This window comes from Ooceraea biroi, chromosome 1, assembly GCF_003672135.1.
Source record: "Ooceraea biroi isolate clonal line C1 chromosome 1, Obir_v5.4, whole genome shotgun sequence".
NCBI lineage: Eukaryota > Metazoa > Arthropoda > Insecta > Hymenoptera > Formicidae > Ooceraea > Ooceraea biroi.
The window spans coordinates 5,318,587-5,339,775 of NC_039506.1; the positions used below are offsets into that span (position 1 = coordinate 5,318,587).

Below are 21,189 nucleotides of genomic sequence, written 5' to 3' on the forward strand. Positions count from 1 at the left end.
CTTTTAACCTCGCTATTACTTTCCAACTCACGATTTACTGTAGTCATGCAGCCGAGTAGCGTAAACCCATGAGAAAAGCGAGCAGTTCTCGTTAACGATCGATATTATTGGGTCGTCCGGAAAGTTCGTGCCGATTTTTAATAGATGGCGTTGGAACATGTCTGAATATATCAATGTTATTGAAAACATACGATTTATATACATATGCTTAAAGGTGACATTTCAACGCATCTTTAGGAAAAAAGTTGTTTCAGATAAATTGATTCGTGTCAGTTTTGTACTCTTTTGAAGATGGAAGAAAACAAAGAACATTTTAGACACTTGATACTTTTCTATTACCGGAAAGGCAAAAATGCCTCACAAGCAACAAATTCGATATGTTCTGTTTACGGAGAAGGCGCTTTAGCTGAAAGAACCGTACGTAAGTGGTTCGCTAAATTTAGAGCTGGTGATTTTAACCTTAAGGACCAAGAACGCTCGGGCAGACCCTCTACTACTGATGATGACCAAATCAAGACACTGATCGAGAATAACCCGCGCTACACGACACGTGAATTGGCAGAGATACTGAAAATATCGAAAACCACTGTCCACGATCATGTAGTGAAGCTTGGTTACGTAAGTCGCTATGGTGTATGGGTTCCGCATAATTTGGCCGAAAAAATTTAATGGATCGCATTTCCATCTGCGACTCGCTGTACAAGCGTAACGAAAACGTACCATTTTTGAAGCAATTAGTGACGGGTGACGAAAAATGGATCATTTACAACAATGTAGAACGAAAAAGATCCTGGGGTAAGCGAAATGAACCAGCATTAACCACTCCGAAAGCCGGCCTTCATCCAAAAAAAGTCATGCTCTGTGTCTGGTGGGATTGGAAAGGAATCCTATATTATGAGCTCCTACCACACAACCAAACGATAAATGCAGATAAGTACTGCTCGCGACTGGACGAATTAAAGACAGCGATTCAGGAAAAACGTCCAGAATTAGCCAATAGGAAGGGCGTCGTGTTCCATCAGGACAATGCCAGACCTCATGTTTCTTTGACTACCCGACAAAAATTGTTGGAGTTTGGCTGGGATGTGCCACCTCACCCACCGTATTCACCAGACATTGCACCTTCAGACTTTCACTTATTTAGGTCTTTGCAAAATTCTCTTAGCGGCAAGAACTTCAACTCTTTGATCGACATAAAAAACCACCTTGAGGAGTTTTTCGCCGAGAAACCTAAGAAGTTCTGGGAGAATGGAATCTTCCAGTTGCGTGAAAGATGGACAAAGGTTGTGAAACAAAACGGTGCATACATAAGTCAATAAATATTTATCGACATAAAAAAATGTTGCCTTTGAATTTTCCTTCAAAATCGGCACGAACTTTCCGGACGACCCAATATAAACGAAATAATGTTTGCAGTATCCTCAACGTTCGCGAGATATGAAATTGTTACATCTCTTTATTATCGCGGTGCTGCCTTATCATGAAAAATACTCAAGTTGGGTTACTTGGGTTCCTCGCTTCGAGGTGTACCACAGCCAGAAAGATTGGTTTGTGCTGTTTGTGCCGGTGCTAACCGCGATGTGGTTTAAACAAATAATCAGTATTACTTCCAGCAGTTTAACACACGAACGCACTTTCACCGTCGGCCGACCTTGGGTGTCGACATTACGAACCCTTCGGGTTGGCGACGCGCGTTTTTCTCTTCGTTAGAGAAAAGTGAAAGCGCGCAACCGCATCTTCGCTTTTCATCCAAAGACGCCGCGATCGATGTCCCGTGCATCTCTCTGGATCGCAAGTCGGCGATCTGTTCTACTGTATTGTTCTTAATTTATGCACGACGCTAACTGCCAAGTGCCTCCACGCTGACGGCTCACCTTCGACCTATCAGACGTGCCTGATCTCTCCAAGTGGCACGTGTCACTCTCGCGCGAAGGAGCCGCGCAACCACGTCGACGCGTGCCGTTATTAACTTCTCTCTCGAAATGCAGTTTCGACATACCCGCGGTTATGACATTTCTATAGTTATTGACCCGCACACGTGTACATGCGAAGTAATCAGACTCCGCGGCGTAATGGAGGAACTTGCAGCCACGTCAATCTGTAATTGCGTTGACGAGTAGAATGAAGAATTTTTTTTATTTGGTCGCCTTGCAGATGATGAAGCTTGTTTAATGAAGAAGAAGTATCATTATCGATCGGAGCGAATAAAGTTTTATCTTCTTTGACGTTATGACGAGAGCTCTTTATTTCTGATGGAAGCTTGCATCGGTCCAAGTTCGAGGTGCAACGTTCACAATTGATCATAAATGAGATACAAATCCGTATCAAGTGCGGCCTATCGTAACTGTTGGGCTTTCCAGAAATCACTTACGTCACTTTTGGAGTAAGAGGGTCATAATGTTAACGTGTATAATGCACGAATCCTTCGCGGTAATTATTCTTTATTGTCCGTCGTAATAGCGTAAACATCACCGTAAGAATGACGACACGGTACGCGTTATCGCTTTCTATTTACCGTGCTATCGAGGCGCACGAGTCGTCTTACCTCCGTCGAAAACCTCCGCGGCCACTGTTGTAAAGATAAAGGCACGTTTATTGCATTAAATGCGCATGAATCACACGCGCGTCCAGCGTATCGCGAGCCTCGCGCATCACGCCATTTTTGCAAAGCTGATGTGCCCCGCAATTTCCTCCAACTAGTCGGATCGATATCTGTCAGCGGACACTGTTAAGTAATCCTCATTGTCCGATGTTTGATACGCAGAATGTAGAGCGCGCGACATGAATAGTCAACTCGAAATGTAATAGGGTAAATGAGACGGAATTGACAGCGTCTGAAGTCGAGCGCACCGCTGCCTGATTGGATATGCATCCATTAACGTTTGCAGATAAGAAGAATGTGTACGGTGATAAGAATGGGACTAAACATATATTAAGACCACGAATATACAAACATACGTGAAGGATATTTTTATAGTTCTAAATGGACTGCGAGAGATTTCTAAAAAAAATAGTTTTCTAGGTCTAGAGAAGTATGATAGTGTAAGATCTGGAAAGATAGTCGAGACTGACAGGTCGTATAGAGGATCGGAATGCAAACAAGTTGATCACAACAATAGGAGTATTGGCCGTACAGCCTAAGACCTAGGCGTGTGAACCAGGGATCCCGGAGAGTTCGAGTTCAAATCTAAGGCAGTCTCCTAGTTATTTTTCGCCTCTTACAATTCAGAAGTGGGATAAAATCCGCTACCCCTCGAAGACAGTTGAGATTCATCCGCTACCCCTCGGAGAGGAGGGAGTTGAGAAGCAGCTGGTCGGTAGTGAAGCCTGAACATGGAGATTGGGAAGGACTCAGAGGAGTGAACCAACATGGAGATTGGGAAGGACTCAGAGGAGTGAACCAACATGGAGATTGGGAAGGACTCAGAAGAGTGAACCAAAAATGGAGGTTGGGAGGGACTCAGAAGAGTGAACCAAAAATAGAGTTTGGGAGGGACTTAGAAGAGTGAACCAAAAATGGAGGTTGGGAGGGACTCAAGTGGAGTGAACCGACGATTTGGAGACATTCGGGGACGAATGTAATGTCAGGCTGGCCGAGCTGTAAGATCTGGAAAGATAGTCGAGACTTGACAGGTCGTATAGAGGATCGGAATGAAAACAAGTTGATCACAACAGTAGGAGTATTGGCCGTACAGCCTAAGACCTAGGCGTGTGAACCAGGGATCCCGGAGAGTTCGAGTTCAAATCTAAGGCAGTCTCCTAGTTATTTTTCGCCTCTTACAATTCAGAAGTGGGATAAAATCCGCTACCCCTCGAAGACAGTTGAGATTCATCCGCTACCCCTCGGAGAGGAGGGAGTTGAGAAGCAGCTGGTCGGTAGTGAAGCCTGAACATGGAGATTGGGAAGGACTCAGAGGAGTGAACCAACATGGAGATTGGGAAGGACTCAGAGGAGTGAACCAACATGGAGATTGGGAAGGACTCAGAGGAGTGAACCAACATGGAGATTGGGAAGGACTCAGAGGAGTGAACCAACATGGAGATTGGGAAGGACTCAGAGGAGTGAACCAACATGGAGGTTGGGAAGGACTCAGAAGAGTGAACCAAAAATAGAGTTTGGGAGGGACTTAGAAGAGTGAACCAAAAATGGAGGTTGGGAGGGACTCAAGTGGAGTGAACCGACGATTTGGAGACATTCGGGGACGAATGTAATGTCAGGCTGGCCGAGCTGTAAGATCTGGAAAGATAGTCGAGACTTGACAGGTCGTATAGAGGATCAGAATGAAAACAAGTTGATCACAACAGTAGGAGTATTGGCCGTACAGCCTAAGACCTAGGCGTATGAACCAGGGATCCCGGAGAGTTCGAGTTCAAATCTAAGGCAGTCTCCTAGTTATTTTTCGCCTCTTACAATAGGAAATTATTTCGCAAAACTGTCTTCGAAAGAAAAGTTAAGAAAGAAACGAGAGCGACTAATATTAAGCTGCAGTTTACATAATCTCAAGGAACAGTATCAATGACATTTCGTGAGAAGAAGAGAGGTGAATGTGCACTCTTATCTCGCGTTTTACTCTTCTACTCATGGGAATATCTGGTCCAGTTAAGTAACGTTGCTTTGTGTTCTCGCGTCTTCCTAGTATCTTAATCCGGATTTAAAAATAGACGCCGTTTTCATCGGCGCATCACGTTTTGCCAACGAAATGGGTGAATGAAACGCCACGTGTCTGTTGTGACGTGCGTAGAAATTAGCTTCGCACGTGGATCGCCGAATAAATGGAAACGTAGCTCACTCCAGGCTTTTTCGGGACGAAGCTAACTCGCGGCTCACGCTGATTCATCGACGACGTAAAGGAAACGCCGTTCGTAATTGTACGTCGTTGCCAACTTCGTAGGACTGCAACCACTGCAGGGAAAAACCAACCGGTTTATTTTTTCTATTACTGTTATAAGCTTTTTTTCTTTCACCGTGTGGTGTTGTGGATACACTGTCAAAAGCGTATGTTAGGGACGTTAGCAAACAGAGCTCGCATGCATTCTGGGATAATTTGTAAATCAACGTTTCTTTTTTCCTTTTGGAATAAACAAATAATTTACTGATATCGCATGTATTTTCATGAATTTAATTTATACATGGGTTTTTTAAGAAATTTTACTTTGTTATTTATTATTCACTCTCTAAACATTTAAGCTACAGATATTTTTGTATTAATGAATAAAATACGGATTTAATAACATACTACTTGAAATTTAAATCGGAATTTTTGCACGAAAAAACGTCACTGTGTGCGCTTGTGATAATGTACGCTTGCTTTGATACACTTGTTACAATATCTTATCCTTCGAGTGCGCAAGAATTCGCTCATTCAGAAATTCGTAGAAGACTGATTAATTATTCCATGTAGAACAGAGCGATGATTCGACATGACTCGTACTGTGACTCGCGCTAAAAATACTCGTTTGATGACTTAATGATTGTCATAACTAACATTTCTTTTGTATAATTGCGCACTGCGTTATGACCGATAATTTGTATTCGCGGTACAACGACTTTGTATCATTTTTTTATCACGCTACATTAACTTTGCGCGACTGTTTGCTCTTAACAAGAAGCACAGAGACAACAGATCTTTGTTTAATGCGGCTGAGGTGCAGGTCGACTAATGCGAATTGACTAATACGAATTATCTGATATCGCGATCGATCAATCGCCCGCGGCGAGTTCCTTGATCTGCGACGCGAATCTGACATCTGACCGATACGCAGCGATGGGCGCCACGTCCCGGAGACAAATAACATCCTTTCGGGGAAGGCGAATCGGCGCGATTAGATACGCGATATATTCTTGTCAGCGCGAGTGCGGCGCGAAGATTTATGCATACGTAATCATGCGTACGCGACACGCATGAGCGATAAGGCACGCGTATGTGTGTGTGGGCGCGCGCGCGCGCGTGTGTGTGTGTATTTGCACGTATGTGCATACGTACGCGCGAGTGATTATTCCGACGATCGTGCGTTATGATAAACGCACACTTTAACGTGCGGAGGCTACGGGAATAATTATGAGAAAGAGTGTGCGGATGTACGTATACGCGCTCGCACATGCAACAGCCGAACAAACAAGCTCGCTCTCTGGTAACACGTATGCGCACGTGCTCGTGGAAATTTCCAGCCTCTCGCGAATCCTCCCGCGCGCTCGCGCGGAGTCTCACGCTCGAGAACGGAGAACGCACGACTTTTTCCGTAAGCGTAAAAAAAGTACGCGATCGACGGTCGACCGCGATGAGGTTTTGTGGTTTCCAATGAGGCGGGATGAGAAACTGTTCAGAGATAGCGGCTCCTCCTTCTCTGCGTCTCTTTCCCGTTTGACGTCTCGATCGAATATATAATATTTGTCGTGCAGTTTGTGGCAGTCTTGTCTCGTTTATTGGAGCGGCAATAAACCGTTCGGTTGTCGACTGTAAACAGCGAAGGCAGAGCGAGACGATAAGGAGGGACTTGTGAACTGATGATATCGATACACGCTAATAGCGTTTGTTACCAAGATAATTACTGTACTGCACTTTTTCAAACCGTTTTTGAACTAACAATAATTAAATTTATCTGTTACATACTGTATCTATTGTCTTTGAGAAAACTAGATGAGTTACTAGGTCTTATTTTATAGTTAACTCAGGAGAGACAGAGTGTACACAACGTAAGATTTATCAGTAAACAGAGTTAGTTACATTTCTTTCATTGTGGAATCAAAATCAAATAACAAGGAAAAAGATAAGGAAAAGGAGGTTTTAATTTTACGGTTTTAGTAGCATTTATTACAAAATCTGATAATCATAAAATCATACTGTACGAGTAGATAGGCATTCTTGTGCTGCTCGTTTTATTTTTCCACGGTATCTTACCATCGATGTTTCATTTTAATTGCATCGCAGCACTGAAGGGACTATTTTTCAAGTTGACCATTCCCCGATCCTGTAACGAAATTGTGATAATCAATCGCAGCTATCGATCGTCACAACGCGATACACAAAGATTAAGAGCTCGGCCAGTTCTCGCACCGTTATCTCCGCGATAACATCTAAGCATCGTCTACGTCCCGAGGGCGTTTATTATTACGCACGGTGATAATTATTGCGTTGCTCGTAGGCGTAGGAGACATCGTACGTAAGGCTCTTCTGTAAATTAATGACATCGATTGAACAACAAAAATGCATCCTAATGGATTCCTTCGCCCCGTTCGAGAACGTAAAAGATTTAGGAAACCTGATGCCAACCTCGACGACTCGTTGACTTGTTTGATCGGTTATTTATCGCTACGTGAATTTCGCGCGCGTCACGTCTCGCTCAAATTATTTCTCAGTCAAGTTACACGCGTAATTATTGTACTCGTCTGTTATACGTGACTTATCGCATCATTACCTCACAGTATTGTGTAAATGTTGAGAAAAAAATTATTAACATACGAACACTCATGTTGTTGATAGGCGATGTAACCGATATTCGTGCTTCCTGAAATTTTCCATACATTGTAATTACACGATTGTCGTTTTTCAACGTTTCCTGCTGTTTGCTTAATTACAACCCAAGTCAAAGATTTAATTTCGCGTTTCTTTAATTCCATCATGTGCGCTAATTTTATCCTTTGAAACGCGCGTTACATCATGCGATAAATTTAAAGCACCTTAGAGAGCCGCATAAAGCCGGCGCCACATGCGATAATTTATGCTAATGCTTCTTTTTCCGAGGAGATATGTCTCGTGCGATGAATCAGAACGACCCACTCGGACACGACTCTTGGAAGCATACTATTGCTCGATGATATCTTGGTGATTCGGATCATCGAGAGGAAGCTATTCACAATTTCGGGAAACGGGACGCGCGAGACTTTCCATCGACGCTTCGCGCATCTTCTGAATAATCGCCGAATTACTCGATAAAATGAATTCGGATATCCCGATATTTATATTTCTTGGATGCGTATTTTTCGATGTCATTCGATTCGTCATCAATAGCGGAACACGTCTGTCAAGATCACGCTCAAAAGTACAGTAGAGACGTTTCAAGCGCTGCTTCACGACTTGAGGGATCAGGATCAAATGAGATGGAAATAAAACTCTGGGCATTTACGGTCGCCCGTTCAGCAGGGCAATGCATCTTCGAAATTCACCGAATCTGATCACGCGCCAACGTAACGACAGAAAGAAACCGTTAGATTAGAAAGTTCATGAGATCTTTTGTGGAACAAATTGTTGCAATCGCGGTTGAAGTGGTGTCACTCGAGATACACTGGTGATTATATGCGTGACTCTACTTATTCTCTATTTTTTTGTTCCACTATCTCAGCGAAGAGAGATAAAGTCTTGATTATAGATTTATAAATGAGATCTTATATTGATTCTTTGATATCGACGTTGTTTGTGTGCTGCGAGCTCATTTCAGTGCATGAAACTATGTTGCTGCTCTTAGATAAAGACTTCAATTGCGATAATAAACTCGCGACACGCTATTGTGATATTATGTAATATATAAAATCATATTGACTATTAGACCTATTTCTACAAAGTAATATCTAACTTTTTCTTCCATGAACGGCAACTAAATATTTGAGTCTTCCATCATCGATTCGTTCGATACGCTATCTCGGTAAACGATGACATTGCGAAATTGCTAAGCTATCATCCGCGTCACTGTCTCTAGGATCGGAGTGGACTCGGCGACACGGAGTCCACTCCATCCGATAATGCGTCCATCGTCGCGACGCGCGAACAAATAATCGCAATTTTAGTTAGAACAATTTGATTGAACCGAACGCTCTTTTTCTGATTACAGAACACAGCCTCGAAGGCGAAAGAACTACCATCAAACTCGACGACATCGAACACCGTGAACGGCACTGGTTCCGGCAGCAATATCGGCAACGGACATATACCCCTAAAGCGCAGCTATACCTCCCTAATGACTACGCTTATCGAGCACCATCGTAAATTGGATCGCAGCGTCAGCGAGCCTACGTCACGCTATAAGACGGAGCTTTGCCGACCGTATGAGGAGAACGGCTCATGCAAGTATGGCGACAAATGCCAGTTCGCGCACGGTTACAGCGAGCTGCGCAACCTCGCCCGCCACCCCAAGTACAAGACCGAATTATGCCGCACCTTCCACACGATTGGCTTCTGCCCGTATGGCCCGCGCTGCCACTTCATCCACAACTTTGAGGAGGCGCGCATACACAATCAAAAAGTGAGCGCTCAGCTGGGCTCAACACAGCCGAACCTGGTCAGCCTGAACCCGCTGATGAGCGCGGCGGCTGCCGTGGCTGCCACGTCCGGCAATGCCGCCGCTAATGTCACGAACAATGGCGCAGCCATCAATCCCGTTAACTTGTTCGAGCATCTCACAGCGTCGTCGCACGTGGCCGTAGCCGCCGCCGCTGCAGCAACTACTACTTCCGGTCTCATGAGGACAAACTCGCTGAGCCTCGGCAGCAGCGGCGCGAACGGCTACAGCCAGCCGCCGTTGCTGCGAACAAACTCGTTGAGTCTGGCCACGAGCCATCATCATGCGATGCATCATCATCAACACCAGCAGCACCATCACCACCATCATCAGATGAATGCCGTGAATTCAGTGATCGGCGCGACGAAGCCGAAACCGCTCAACCTCAGTCCAACCTTCTCCCTCGGTAGCGCTGCTGACTCGGTCTCGCCGTCCTCTAGCTTGAGCCAGTCGCCGACGAACTCGATGGCGAGCTTCTTCAGCGACGACTGCAGCCAGCAGACGGCATCCTGCACGAATCTACCAACCACGCCGTTCAGTTTCTCACGCCAGGACTTTGGGCTGCTCGCTACGAGACAGAGTCCGAGTCCGCGCAACAACAGTGTGTGCAGTCCGCTTGGCTCTGACGAGGTGACGCCCAGGACACCCTCGCCGTTGTCGCCTAACGCAGAGACCAGACTGCCGGTGTTCAACAGGATCAGCAGCACCCTGAGCGATCTTGAGAACCTCAAGATCTAGAGCAGAGTCCTCGGGTGAACAGCGTGGAAGGGGCCGGGCAATCGATGACGACTGATCCCGTTGCTCCTGGGATTGGCAGAGAGGCGGGATAGAAAGAAAGAGTGTAGCGGAATTGTGGTAGAAGAGCAACATGAATCGAGGTGACGAAGATAGTTTCCGCGCGGCATTGGAGGTATAAAATGCGTCTTCTTTCTCTTTCGCACACGAAGAGTTCGCGTGACTTGGTGTCCCTTTGTCCATCGGTTTTCTGAAAAAGTGCTGCTTCCGAAGCACACGTCAGGTTTCTCCGCACTCTTTTTGAACGATTATCTTTTTTCCCTTTTTTATATACTATTACTATTATAATCATCATATGTATCATTTCATTATATATTATTATCATATTATTATTATTATTATCTTATAATATTTTACTATTACTGATATACTTGTGTCATCGTTTATTTTTTTCTTTTCTTGCTCTTCTTTCTCATAATCTATCATTAGGCGCGAGTTTAGCGATAAAGTAAGATCAGCCCGGAAGTCTCAGCTTACTCGTTTGGGACGTTGACAGAAACGAGAGACAAAGTAGCAGGGATAGGGTTTTCAGGAGGCGACCGAGGATACCGATTGCAAGTTTGTTCCAAAACATTTCTATCGCGCAAGTCGTTCATTGATCTCACTTGGCGGGTCCTCGTTACGTCTCTTCCCTCTGATTCTCGACTTCCGTCGTCTCTCGTTATCAGGTCTTCGTGCCGCGAGTTACTTGATCCGGGGCAGGTGAAATGTTGCAATATCCAAATAGCACGTACGGTTACGTTTCGTCGAGTTTCTTCTCCGAAGGAGAAAAAGGGTGGGGAAAGTTGTCTCGAGAGTGAAAGGAGATGCGAGAGTGAACACTTGAAGAGAGTGAGTGAGAGTGATGAAGAACAAGAGAGAGAGAGAGAGAGAGAAGGATAAAGCAGAGGGAGTATGTATGAGAGACTATGGCCGGGTGAGACCGATTAATGGCACTGCAAGAATGGCGCCGATCCGTCCCGAAGAGCGATTGTCGCGAAATGATATTTTTAATTCAAGCACGCTTTACCCTTCGAACGACGTAAGTCTCCTCGCTTTCAGTTCAGGGGTACGTGCGGCGAATGAGTTCGGTGAAGCTTCGTTGACGCGAATTTACGTTTCTATTTTTCTGCTTCTCCATGTTTGCGCGGATGTTTCGTTACATTGGAGAGGATTGTGTGATGAAGAACATGTGTGACTATGTTCTGAAATGAAGATGCCGTACCGTCTTTCTGGGCAAACATCGTTCTCTGATAATTTTCATGTATGGACCGTAGAGTAGAGACTAGTAGAATAGTTTTAGGATTTTTCTTTTTTTTATTTTATTCTTCGTGCAAAGAATCGGGTAATGTAGATGGTAGATGACGTTCGCGGTGGTGTCCGGGAAATTCGGCGCGTCTTGCAGTGCGTTGACGGTTTGCCCGAATTTTGCGCGAGTAACAACGATAAGTGCCTTTTCGTAAAATTCGATTGTCTTCCAGTATAGATTACACGATGCGAATGGCGGGAGAGAATGGTAGTGTAATTGGGGAAGACAGAAAGAGGGAAAGAAACACAGTGGAAGATAGAACCGGCTAGAGAGCAGGGAGGGAAAGTGGTGTGATTGAGCGTGTGCTTCTCTATGCTGTTTTCACTGCAAGTCTAAGCGTGTAACTTTTACGCACTTACGTATGTAGAATCATGTAGTCACATTTTACATACTAATATGTGTTATTCTGCTATACGTTTTATTTGTGTTATTGTAAATGTTAAGACTTGAAAGGGTCAAGTGCGTACTTTTAAGACACACTTACATACTAAATTACACATTTAAGAATTGCATTTTTCTTTAATTTCGTACCATTTGTACACGAAACGTGTTATTCAATTAAACTTTAGTTTAAATGGGTAAATTTATTTTTTATGCGGCGAAGTGTGTAAGTTTTACGCGGAAAGTCAAATTGTACATGAATGTATACTTGAATGTATGAATGTAAGTTTACACATAGAAATGTATAGTTATTGCACATTTGGATTTGCAGTGTTGCGTCCGACAGCAATAAGTACGTGAAATAATTGAGTAAAGATATATTTTATGTTAAAGAATACGCGCACACATACATACACATACACATATATACATATACCGAGATAGGGAAGGTACAGATTTTCGTGCGATCGAACTGTTGGGAATCGTGTCCCGACGAGCGCTCGTCTTACCAAACGAAGAGGAGCGCTTCTCTCTCGTCGCAAGACTCTCATCGATTGCCTTTCATATTTCTTTTTTTACATACACATGTACATGTTATATATTTAACGATCGTGTTTATTGCACCCGTGGTCGTGACGAGGAGAGAGAGAGACTCACTTCGGCGCGAACGATAATAAATGGTGATGCCGGTCTATTTCGTGGTACGTATCGTCCTTTCCCAATAAAAAAATGTGATAACTATACTACTAAAAATATGGGATCTATTGCATATAGAAATATTTACTATTAATAAAAATATATACTATTGCAATTGCGCAAATATGGAAGAGAGAGAGAGAAAGAAAGAACGAGAGAATATGCGTGTATGAAAGGGAACTAGAGAGAGAAAGAGATAGTCGGAAACTCGCGTGGGTCGAACGATTCTTCGAAGAGACATTTGTAACGTTCGTGACGCAAGCCTGTTTGAAAAACGAGCTTGGAATCGTAGAAATTACGCTCGTCACTCGCGATCTTCGATGGGAGAGCGTCGACCCTCGCGCTAAACAGTGAATGTGAACTGCGAATGAAGAGCGAATAAACTATTACAAAAAACATTGCAAGCATGCCTGTAAGCTGACGTGGTTTTCGAAAATCGATATCATTTTGTATATAAACGCTAAACTCTTATGCTTATGCAAGAAATGTTTAATTTATACATGAAAGTAAATTTTGTTATTGTAGATTTAGTCTATTATTATTAATATTATTATATTAATATAATTATCTTCCATAGCATCATTAATTATTAACTATATTATTATATTACTATTATTATATTATTATTATTATAATTATATTATTTTTCAAGTAATATTACATTCTCATAATCAGCGCTGCCCACTCATAAACGTTTCGAAAGACACTTCGACCGATTGCTCCTTGGTTTTCTCTATAACTACTCTTCTTTTCCCGTACGTATAAACGCGAGTGCTTCCTATTTCGCCACAAGTTGCACCCCACGTAATCGGCGATGCTCCGATTGCTATCACGTTAACATTATATATTATTATTATTAATATTATTATTTTTATTATTATTATTATTATCGTCGCTACCTGCGTTGAATCCCGCCGTATCAATCAATCTGATCCTCATCGCCGTCGTCGTAGAATCGAAAAAGAAGTCCCCCTGCCGCGTGCAGACTATTTATAATCAATTGTAAATACGTACTTCACACGTTATACATAGAACCTCAAAATTTATTAAATATATGCTTTACGCACGTTTTACATCGCACGGCACGTGTTATCAACACAAAGAGGAATTTTAAGTGGGAAGTATCGGGACTTCTCTCTGATCGAAAGTTATCTTAGCAGTTTTGTCTTATTTTTAAAATATAGATAGGATAAAATCACGGCAAGAAACGAATCGCGATGCGTGATGAGAGAATGATAGATGGCTAAGATAGGGGATAGACAGATAGATGGATAAGATGGGGGGCAAAATTCGTCGTTACTCACCCTTAGAGGAAAAAGAAAAAAATAATAATTGTGCGACAGTCCAACGCCGCGTCCGTCGCGAAATCGAGATGTGTGAGGAAACGTGCGCGTCGCCATTAAATGTACGGGGACACGTGGAAGCGACGACGGCATCCCGATGCTTCTCTTTCCGAAACAGCACAGCGGCTGGACGCGCCGGTTGGGGTCCCAAAAATGCGCCTTATCGAACTAAACGAGAATCATCCGTTCAAACTTCCCCATCGTGGACTTATACGCGTCTTTTGACGTGAGAGTTTTTTTATATATATAAATAAAATTAGATACACGAGTCCTTATTTTTGTCTGATTTTTTTTCTTTTTTAGTCACCGAATAAAATGGAAATGTTTACTTTGTGAGACCGGCATTTGTCTTTGTCAGCGAGATGCTGGAAAAATATAGTCACTTGAGAGATAGTTTTGTTTAATTTATTTTTTCCGAATTTTAAAAAATTCTTTATTTACTTCGTAATATGACGAGAATATATACGTCGCTATTATTTTTAAATTAAAGTTATTCCTTGAGTTTGAGTATTTTCTGTTTTATTCTTGCACACATTCTTCAATTATTAGAATGACTAACGGAATGCAATTAATTCAATCGTGTCAGTCCACCCCTCCCGATAAGTAGGATTAATCTCAGTTTATTTTCATGATTCTGATGACCATTAGCTCTTTGCGGATTAGATTTCCCTTTTATGTTTCCAATAATTTCACAAAGTGTCTCGACATTCAATGTCAATTCTTTGAAATTGGTTCAAGTACTATACATACTATAACGCGGCAGCATGTTCACTCGAATTTCGTCGAGCTGATGTTTTTTCTAAAAAAGTTGATTTATTCATATAGTTTGCTCAAGCTCTGACGCATCGAGGGACTCTATATACCGCAAGCCAGCCTCGCGTTTATCCTCCTGTTATAGACTTGACCTGCATATGCTTGCATATCAAATATCTACATTTTCTGCGTATAAATATCTAATAACAAAATAATATACCTTATGTGTATGTCTCTTTTTTAATTTAATATATTTATTTTTTCAATCAAGTATTTATATATTTATACAATATTTTATACTGCGTTCTCTTCACAGATTAGATACACGCTATATATAATAACGCGCGTTACGATGTAATGTGAAACAGGTCGATCTCTTGGCTCTCAGAGGAAACCGATATCCCGCCTGCACACATGTACACGTGCGTATACGCAAATCTAGTACACACACACGTACACACACGCGCACCCATGCAAATACACACACTTGTACATCCTTTACACACGAAAACGTCTGCGTTCGTTTGTTTCGCGGCCCGTTTCTTCCTTTGTAACGCTTCCGAGTCCCTTTTCCGATTTCCTTTCGTCGGCCAGCACGCAATCCGTTTCCCCTGGCCAGGCGGAAGACGGTCGTCTCTCGCCGCGACTCGATGAGAGATCGCAGCGAGAGAGTGAGAAATGAGAGAAGCGAAAGCTCGTTTTGCGTATACTTAAACGCCTTAAATGTGATACTCGGCCGATTGTCCCCGTTCGCGAAGAGACGGAAGTGCTCTGTCGCGCGCGCAGGTGGTCGGCTGTGAAAGAAAAAAAGTGTCTTCGGTGATACACGTTAAATGTATATTATATATTTGCGCGACAATCGAAATGAGAGAGGAACGATGGGAGCCAATTGATAGGCTGGCGGGAGTCGTTCGAGTTTTGCCCACAACAGGCCGGAGCGCGTCCACCTTCTCCGCGCCCGAACGCGTCACGATCGCCTTTTTCTTCCTTTTAAATTTGACTTTTCACTCAATCAGTCGAATCGTGCGGGATACAGATGATTTTACACTGTCATGTTTAATTGAGTACAAATTGTCAATTATTAACTATCCACGCTCTCCGCTACCTCCATCCTTCGTATCATTTTGTGATACGGGAGAGTGATTTTAGATTGACGCGTTTTGAATTTTGACCGGATCAAGGGCGATTGGCGATCGTCGACAGTTCGGTGAGATGCAAGGGTAAATTTATCTCTTTGCATGGGCATGCTCGAACGGCTTCGGTCTAATCCACAGTGGGACCATAACCAATGATAACCGTCAGATGCGTATAGGTTTCCGTTGTCAGAGGACTCGCGGGCTTGGAAAAAGAATTGTAACGGGGAGAGGAGTCGGATGTATGACCGTTCGGTCTCGAGGGGAGTTCCCGAAAGGGAGAGAGAGGACGACCGACGTCCTCGCAGGGACGAATTCTTTGGTTTGGATTTTTCTTTTTTTTATTTCTGTTCTCTCTCTTGGTTCTGCCAGCTCGAGACCAGGCACGACCGACCGTTTCCTCTCCCCGATGATCTTTTTTTTCTTTCATTTTGTTACGTAAAGTAACGCACTCGGTATACGCTGTGTATACGGAGTCGAAGTCTCATGTAACACACGAAAACGTAAAACGTAGTTTGATAAGTATTGCCAACACTATCTATTTAATACATTTTATTATTACAAAATAAATAATCGATGTTATTATTTCGAGCGCCTGACCTGCCTCATCCTGATCCCATGATTCGATAAAAATGTCAATAAAATTGTTTTGTCGTACATAAATGATTCTTTTTCTGTTAATATAATTCAGATATCTTGCAGATAATCAATTGAAATTATTTAAAAGTCGTGCTCGCAATATTATCACTGATAATTATACGCTCTGCAAGCAACTTTGCTGTTATTTATTTATAGACCTGTAATTACTAGTGAAACTTTCCTACATATTCCTAGATAAACGATCTACGGAAATGCTGAGCGATGTTTCTCCGCACAGCTTTTCCGTAAGCTATCGCATGGGATTACGCGGGCTCATGACCAGCCGGTTGGAAGACGAGGTAAGTTCTATCATAATTCCGCTACATAAAGTATGCAACACGTTTCATATTCTCCATAACTCATATTTCCGTTTTCCTTTCGCGAGAGATTAATTGAATGTTATGCAATTTTGCAACTTGTTATTCGATTTTCGAGAAAGTCCGCATCTTAAATTAGATCAACGATAGAATCTTGCTACTTGCATTCTTTTATCTCGTTATGCAATGTGAATCTTTTGATTGTGTTATGATGATTATTGGCCCTCAAAATCACGAAACGTATAAAGGGATTATTAATTAATTATTAAAGGATTAATTAATTTATTTTAATACTTGAACCTCGACTTTAGTAGACAAAATTAAAGCATAGATTTACTTTCGATAAATTGGCGACAACTAATTTTCAAGCAAATTTGTCTTGTACTGAAACTTTCGAATTTACTCATAATTAAGTTCCGAAAGTTTTAATATCAAATTATTTCTATGTATAAAAGAAAGTACAATGAAACTGGTACACCTTTTATGTACGTGAGACAGGTTGGCATCGCGCATGGTTCTCAAGTATTAAATGCCGCAACGTGAATTCAGTTCTCGTTAGCTTATCACCTGCGATCGAGAGAAATGTGCGACTTCCCCGGTTTTTACCTGCTTTCTTCTCGATCCCGTAACTACTATGATACAAATGATCTACCGCTCCAAATATACGCCACGAGTTACGTTAGACAGAATATATGAATTAGTCCTGACGAGGCGAAACGGCGTTTCGATTAGCGGGCTTATTACCGCGCGATTGCGCTCACGCGAAGTGATCATTTGTGATCGTATCGATACTGCACGGATAATTTTTGATTTCAGTTCCTGTTAACTGTCGACATGTCGATACGTGCATTTATCAAAGAACTCATTTGCGAGATCAACGATGTCTATCTATAGCCTACATATCTGATCGTAAAAATAATGACGACCCGTGTGCCATTTTTATGGCAGGCAGACAGTGTTGCGTGCGGCAATGAGAGTCAACAACGGAATATTGGCCGGATCGTTCTATCAGATCGGAGGGAAAAGCGAGTCGCCAATTTACTACTCCGTAACTGGTCACTCCGACATTGCTGATCGACGTCGGGGAGATCGATTTATCTATAAATCTCGTAGTGGCAGCCGCAACGTCACTGCCGAGCAGGAAACGCCGTGCGCTACGTCAGCTCATTTTCTCATTCCCGAGCAGCGTGACGTCACAAGGTCAATCGGTGTAGCTTCCTAGTTCGCGACTTGTTGAACAGAGAGTCGTCTGACGTAAGTCCACCGACTGCGAAACGTCTGGCGATATTTTGCGCGCCGACAATAAGCCGGCGATGGAGCATCCGAGCGATCAGCCGCACGATCGTACTCCGTTATACATGGTGGATCATCGTTAAAATTGATCGGTAAATCGGCCGCTGGAGGGATCGCCTTTACGTTCGCCCCGTTCCGTCGACCATTCATTAAGATTTTTATTGAACGAGCGATGTATACTAACCGTGTGCGGACAGTAATGAAATTAATGTGATGAGAGATCATTGAACTGCGGCGAGAATAAGTTAATCGCGAATCGGAGCCGAGCAATCTCCTTTTGTCCCTACTTATTTTTCTCGTTATTGTATCACAAAAATTAGAAAAATATAAACATATCTTATCTAAAATTGATTTAGTGTTTTCCCTATCTGGCATCACATTTAAATTGCATTTAGTGATTAGTTTTTTTCTAATGCTCATGTATATAAAACATTAATTAAAAAAGAAAAACGTCAGTTTAGAGAAAATTCATTATATTGTTTCTCTCATAATTAAATTCTAAATTTAATTAAATAAAACGTGTGACAATTTTAATCATCATTTGATATAAAACTTCGGTTCGTTCGTTCAAAAGATCAAACGCTCCACGATATGCTTTTTGATTAATTCAAATCGTTTCATCCAGTTAGCCAAAGCAGCTTCGTGCGAATCTCGCGATAAGAGCGCAAGCGAAATGGAAGTCCAAGAAAAGCGACGTGCAGTGAGCCGCGTTCGCCATCGTGCTCGGACTTTTGTAATGGACAGCATTCCTGGGTGCGTGTGCGTTTTCTCGTCCACGGCGTGAACGGTGAGGCCGTCGCTGATCTAAAGCCTGAGAAACGTCACGCGCCTTACGTCAAGGTACTTTTACGAATCTTTATGCACCACGTAGTAACATTTAATCGCATTCGATCAATGGCATAACGAGGCAAGATTGCATTCGCTGCAGTCAGCGTTTATGTGCATTCCTTCTTCATCTCCTGTATAACTCTCCTTCTCTCTTTCTAAAGCACAAACAACTCAGGCATACCGCGAACTGAGCAAAATTAAAATTCCTATGTATTAATAAATACTACTAGGTACTAAAATTATTTATTTATTTATTTATTAATAATTAATTAATAGATAGAGGAAAGTCCCCGATTATGAGATACCATATCGATTTTGCCGAATGTAAGGAAATCTATAGGCAGAATTTTTAAATGTAATACGTTATCTTGAAGAGAATTTAATAAGCTTTAGGTTGGTGAAATGGACAATCTAACTTAAATATTATTTTTTCTGAAAATTAAAAAAATTTGAAAAAAGAGCTTTACGCAGGATCGAGAAAGTGTGCTCCTAATATAAGATACCTCGAGAAATCGGTGTTAAAAGTGCAAAATACATCAGTATTGCAATTAAAAAACTTTATTAGATAGTTTTATAAAAATACTGCTGCCACAGCCTTCGCCAAATCTTCACGATTCCACTGTCGACGCTTCCTCGTATCTCTAACCTCCATAGTCAGATTCTATAAAAATTAAATACACAAAAATACGTAATATAAATTCGTATTAACTTTTCTTTAACCTTAAGTAGTATTTTCTTTCTTTTTATTACACTACATAATCTTCATATTCGAACAATAATTATCTCATATTAAGAGTACGCTGAATATCTCATTATACGAGCCACACGCCTAGCGGTTCCGCGATCATGAAATCTAACCTCTACAATTAAGCAATTCAACAAACTGCGTATTTTCCTGTTACTACGATTCTACTCTATCATTGCATACTGAATTTATTGCCAACCATTTCTTTATTATATAATAAACAAGGTTTAAAGACTTACCTCAAGTTCCTTTGACATGTTCACAATTTCACAAATCTTTTCTTGCAAAGGCTAAACGCAATAACGAACAATGAATTTTTCACTAAATACATTTTACACCAAGAGTAATAAGTTCATGGTGGAACTAACAGATGGTGCTCACTAGTTTAGCAGAAACCCCATTATCTCATATTAGGAGCATATCTCATAATAGGGGATTCTCCTCTACTACATCATACATGTGGTGTTATTACATATTTGAAGAAAGGTATACAAAATTGTAACTGATGAAAGTTTATCAATAACTTTAACAACGTTCTCGCAAATGTGGAACTGCAAAGGCGCAGCTTTGCTCACAAAGGCACGATATCGCACGCATTACGCATCCGTGAACGAAAGTTATTACCGTGTGCAACTGAACTGAACTAAATGCAATCCCTGCGCCACGGGTTATCACGTATCAGTGATCATAAGCAACGACGTGTTATCCGCGATCGTATCAGGTCCTTGCTCGCCGGCCCTGACCGTTCCGGTCTCGTTGCTACTGCCGCGTCGACGATTATGCAGAAAAAGAGACCTAATTTGCGGTCTTATCACCCAGTGGTACTTAAGGGGGGAGCCTGCTTTAGAACGCTGAAAATAAGGTATATTTTACGAATTGTTTTTGGAGAAACTATACAGCGGATCATTATAAAACTTTGATGCATTTATTAGTACATGTTTAAAGATAAAAAAAATTATTTTTTGATTTGAATGTATCGCTTGTAGAGGTCGTCCTGGAGAAATCTTAGTGCAGCCGCGTCGCCGGCATTGCAAATTGGTGAGCATTCTCCTGCCTTCAAATTTCGTCTAAACTGAAAAATTGAAATATCTTCTCGTTATTTATGAGTTCCCATCGTCGATGAACCAAAGAGAGAAGAAAAAAGTTGAAAAGTGCCAAAATGGTGGAGCTTAGAACACAAAAGTACGATTTTTAGGCAAAGTTTTTGAACTTTTTCATGCAAAAATAATTGTTTAACTTAATGTTTTTATGAATATTAAAGGTTCATCGACGATGGGAATTCATAAATAACGAGAAAATATTTCAATTTTTCAGTTTGGATGAAATTTGGAGGCAGGAGAATGCTCACCAATTTACAATGCCAGCTGCACTAAGATGCCTCCAGGACGACCTCTACAGGTGATATATTCAAATCAAAAAATAATTTTTTTTATCTTTAAACATGTACTAATAAATGCATCAAAGTTTTATAATGATTCGCTTTATAGTTTCTCCAAAAAAAATTCGTAAAATTATACCTTATTTTCAACGTTCTAAAGCAGGCTCCCCCCTTAACTAATTTAAGGCTGTCTCAGCCAAGCGCGCGCTATGTACACTTGCTCCAAGCGCGAATATAATTAAATGCGGCGAACAAAAAGGACAACTCGAATTAAGCGTCTATAATCCAGCAAAGGCGAGGCAAAACTCCCCCCGAGGAAAATTGCAC

At 41.9% G+C, this 21,189-nt stretch overlaps 1 protein-coding gene across 1 annotated transcript in view; it reads left to right on the forward strand.

Moving 5' to 3' along the window:
* The window catches only part of LOC105277887 (protein TIS11), a 35,087-nt gene extending 18,855 nt beyond the window's left edge, over positions 1–16,232 (forward strand). The window contains exon 2 of the mRNA XM_011336574.2: positions 8,827–16,232. Coding sequence (XP_011334876.1) covers positions 8,827–10,011 — 1,185 coding nt within the window. The 3' untranslated portion in view covers positions 10,012–16,232. The remainder of the gene's footprint in view (positions 1–8,826) is intronic.
* Positions 16,233–21,189: the final 4,957 nt, after the last annotated feature.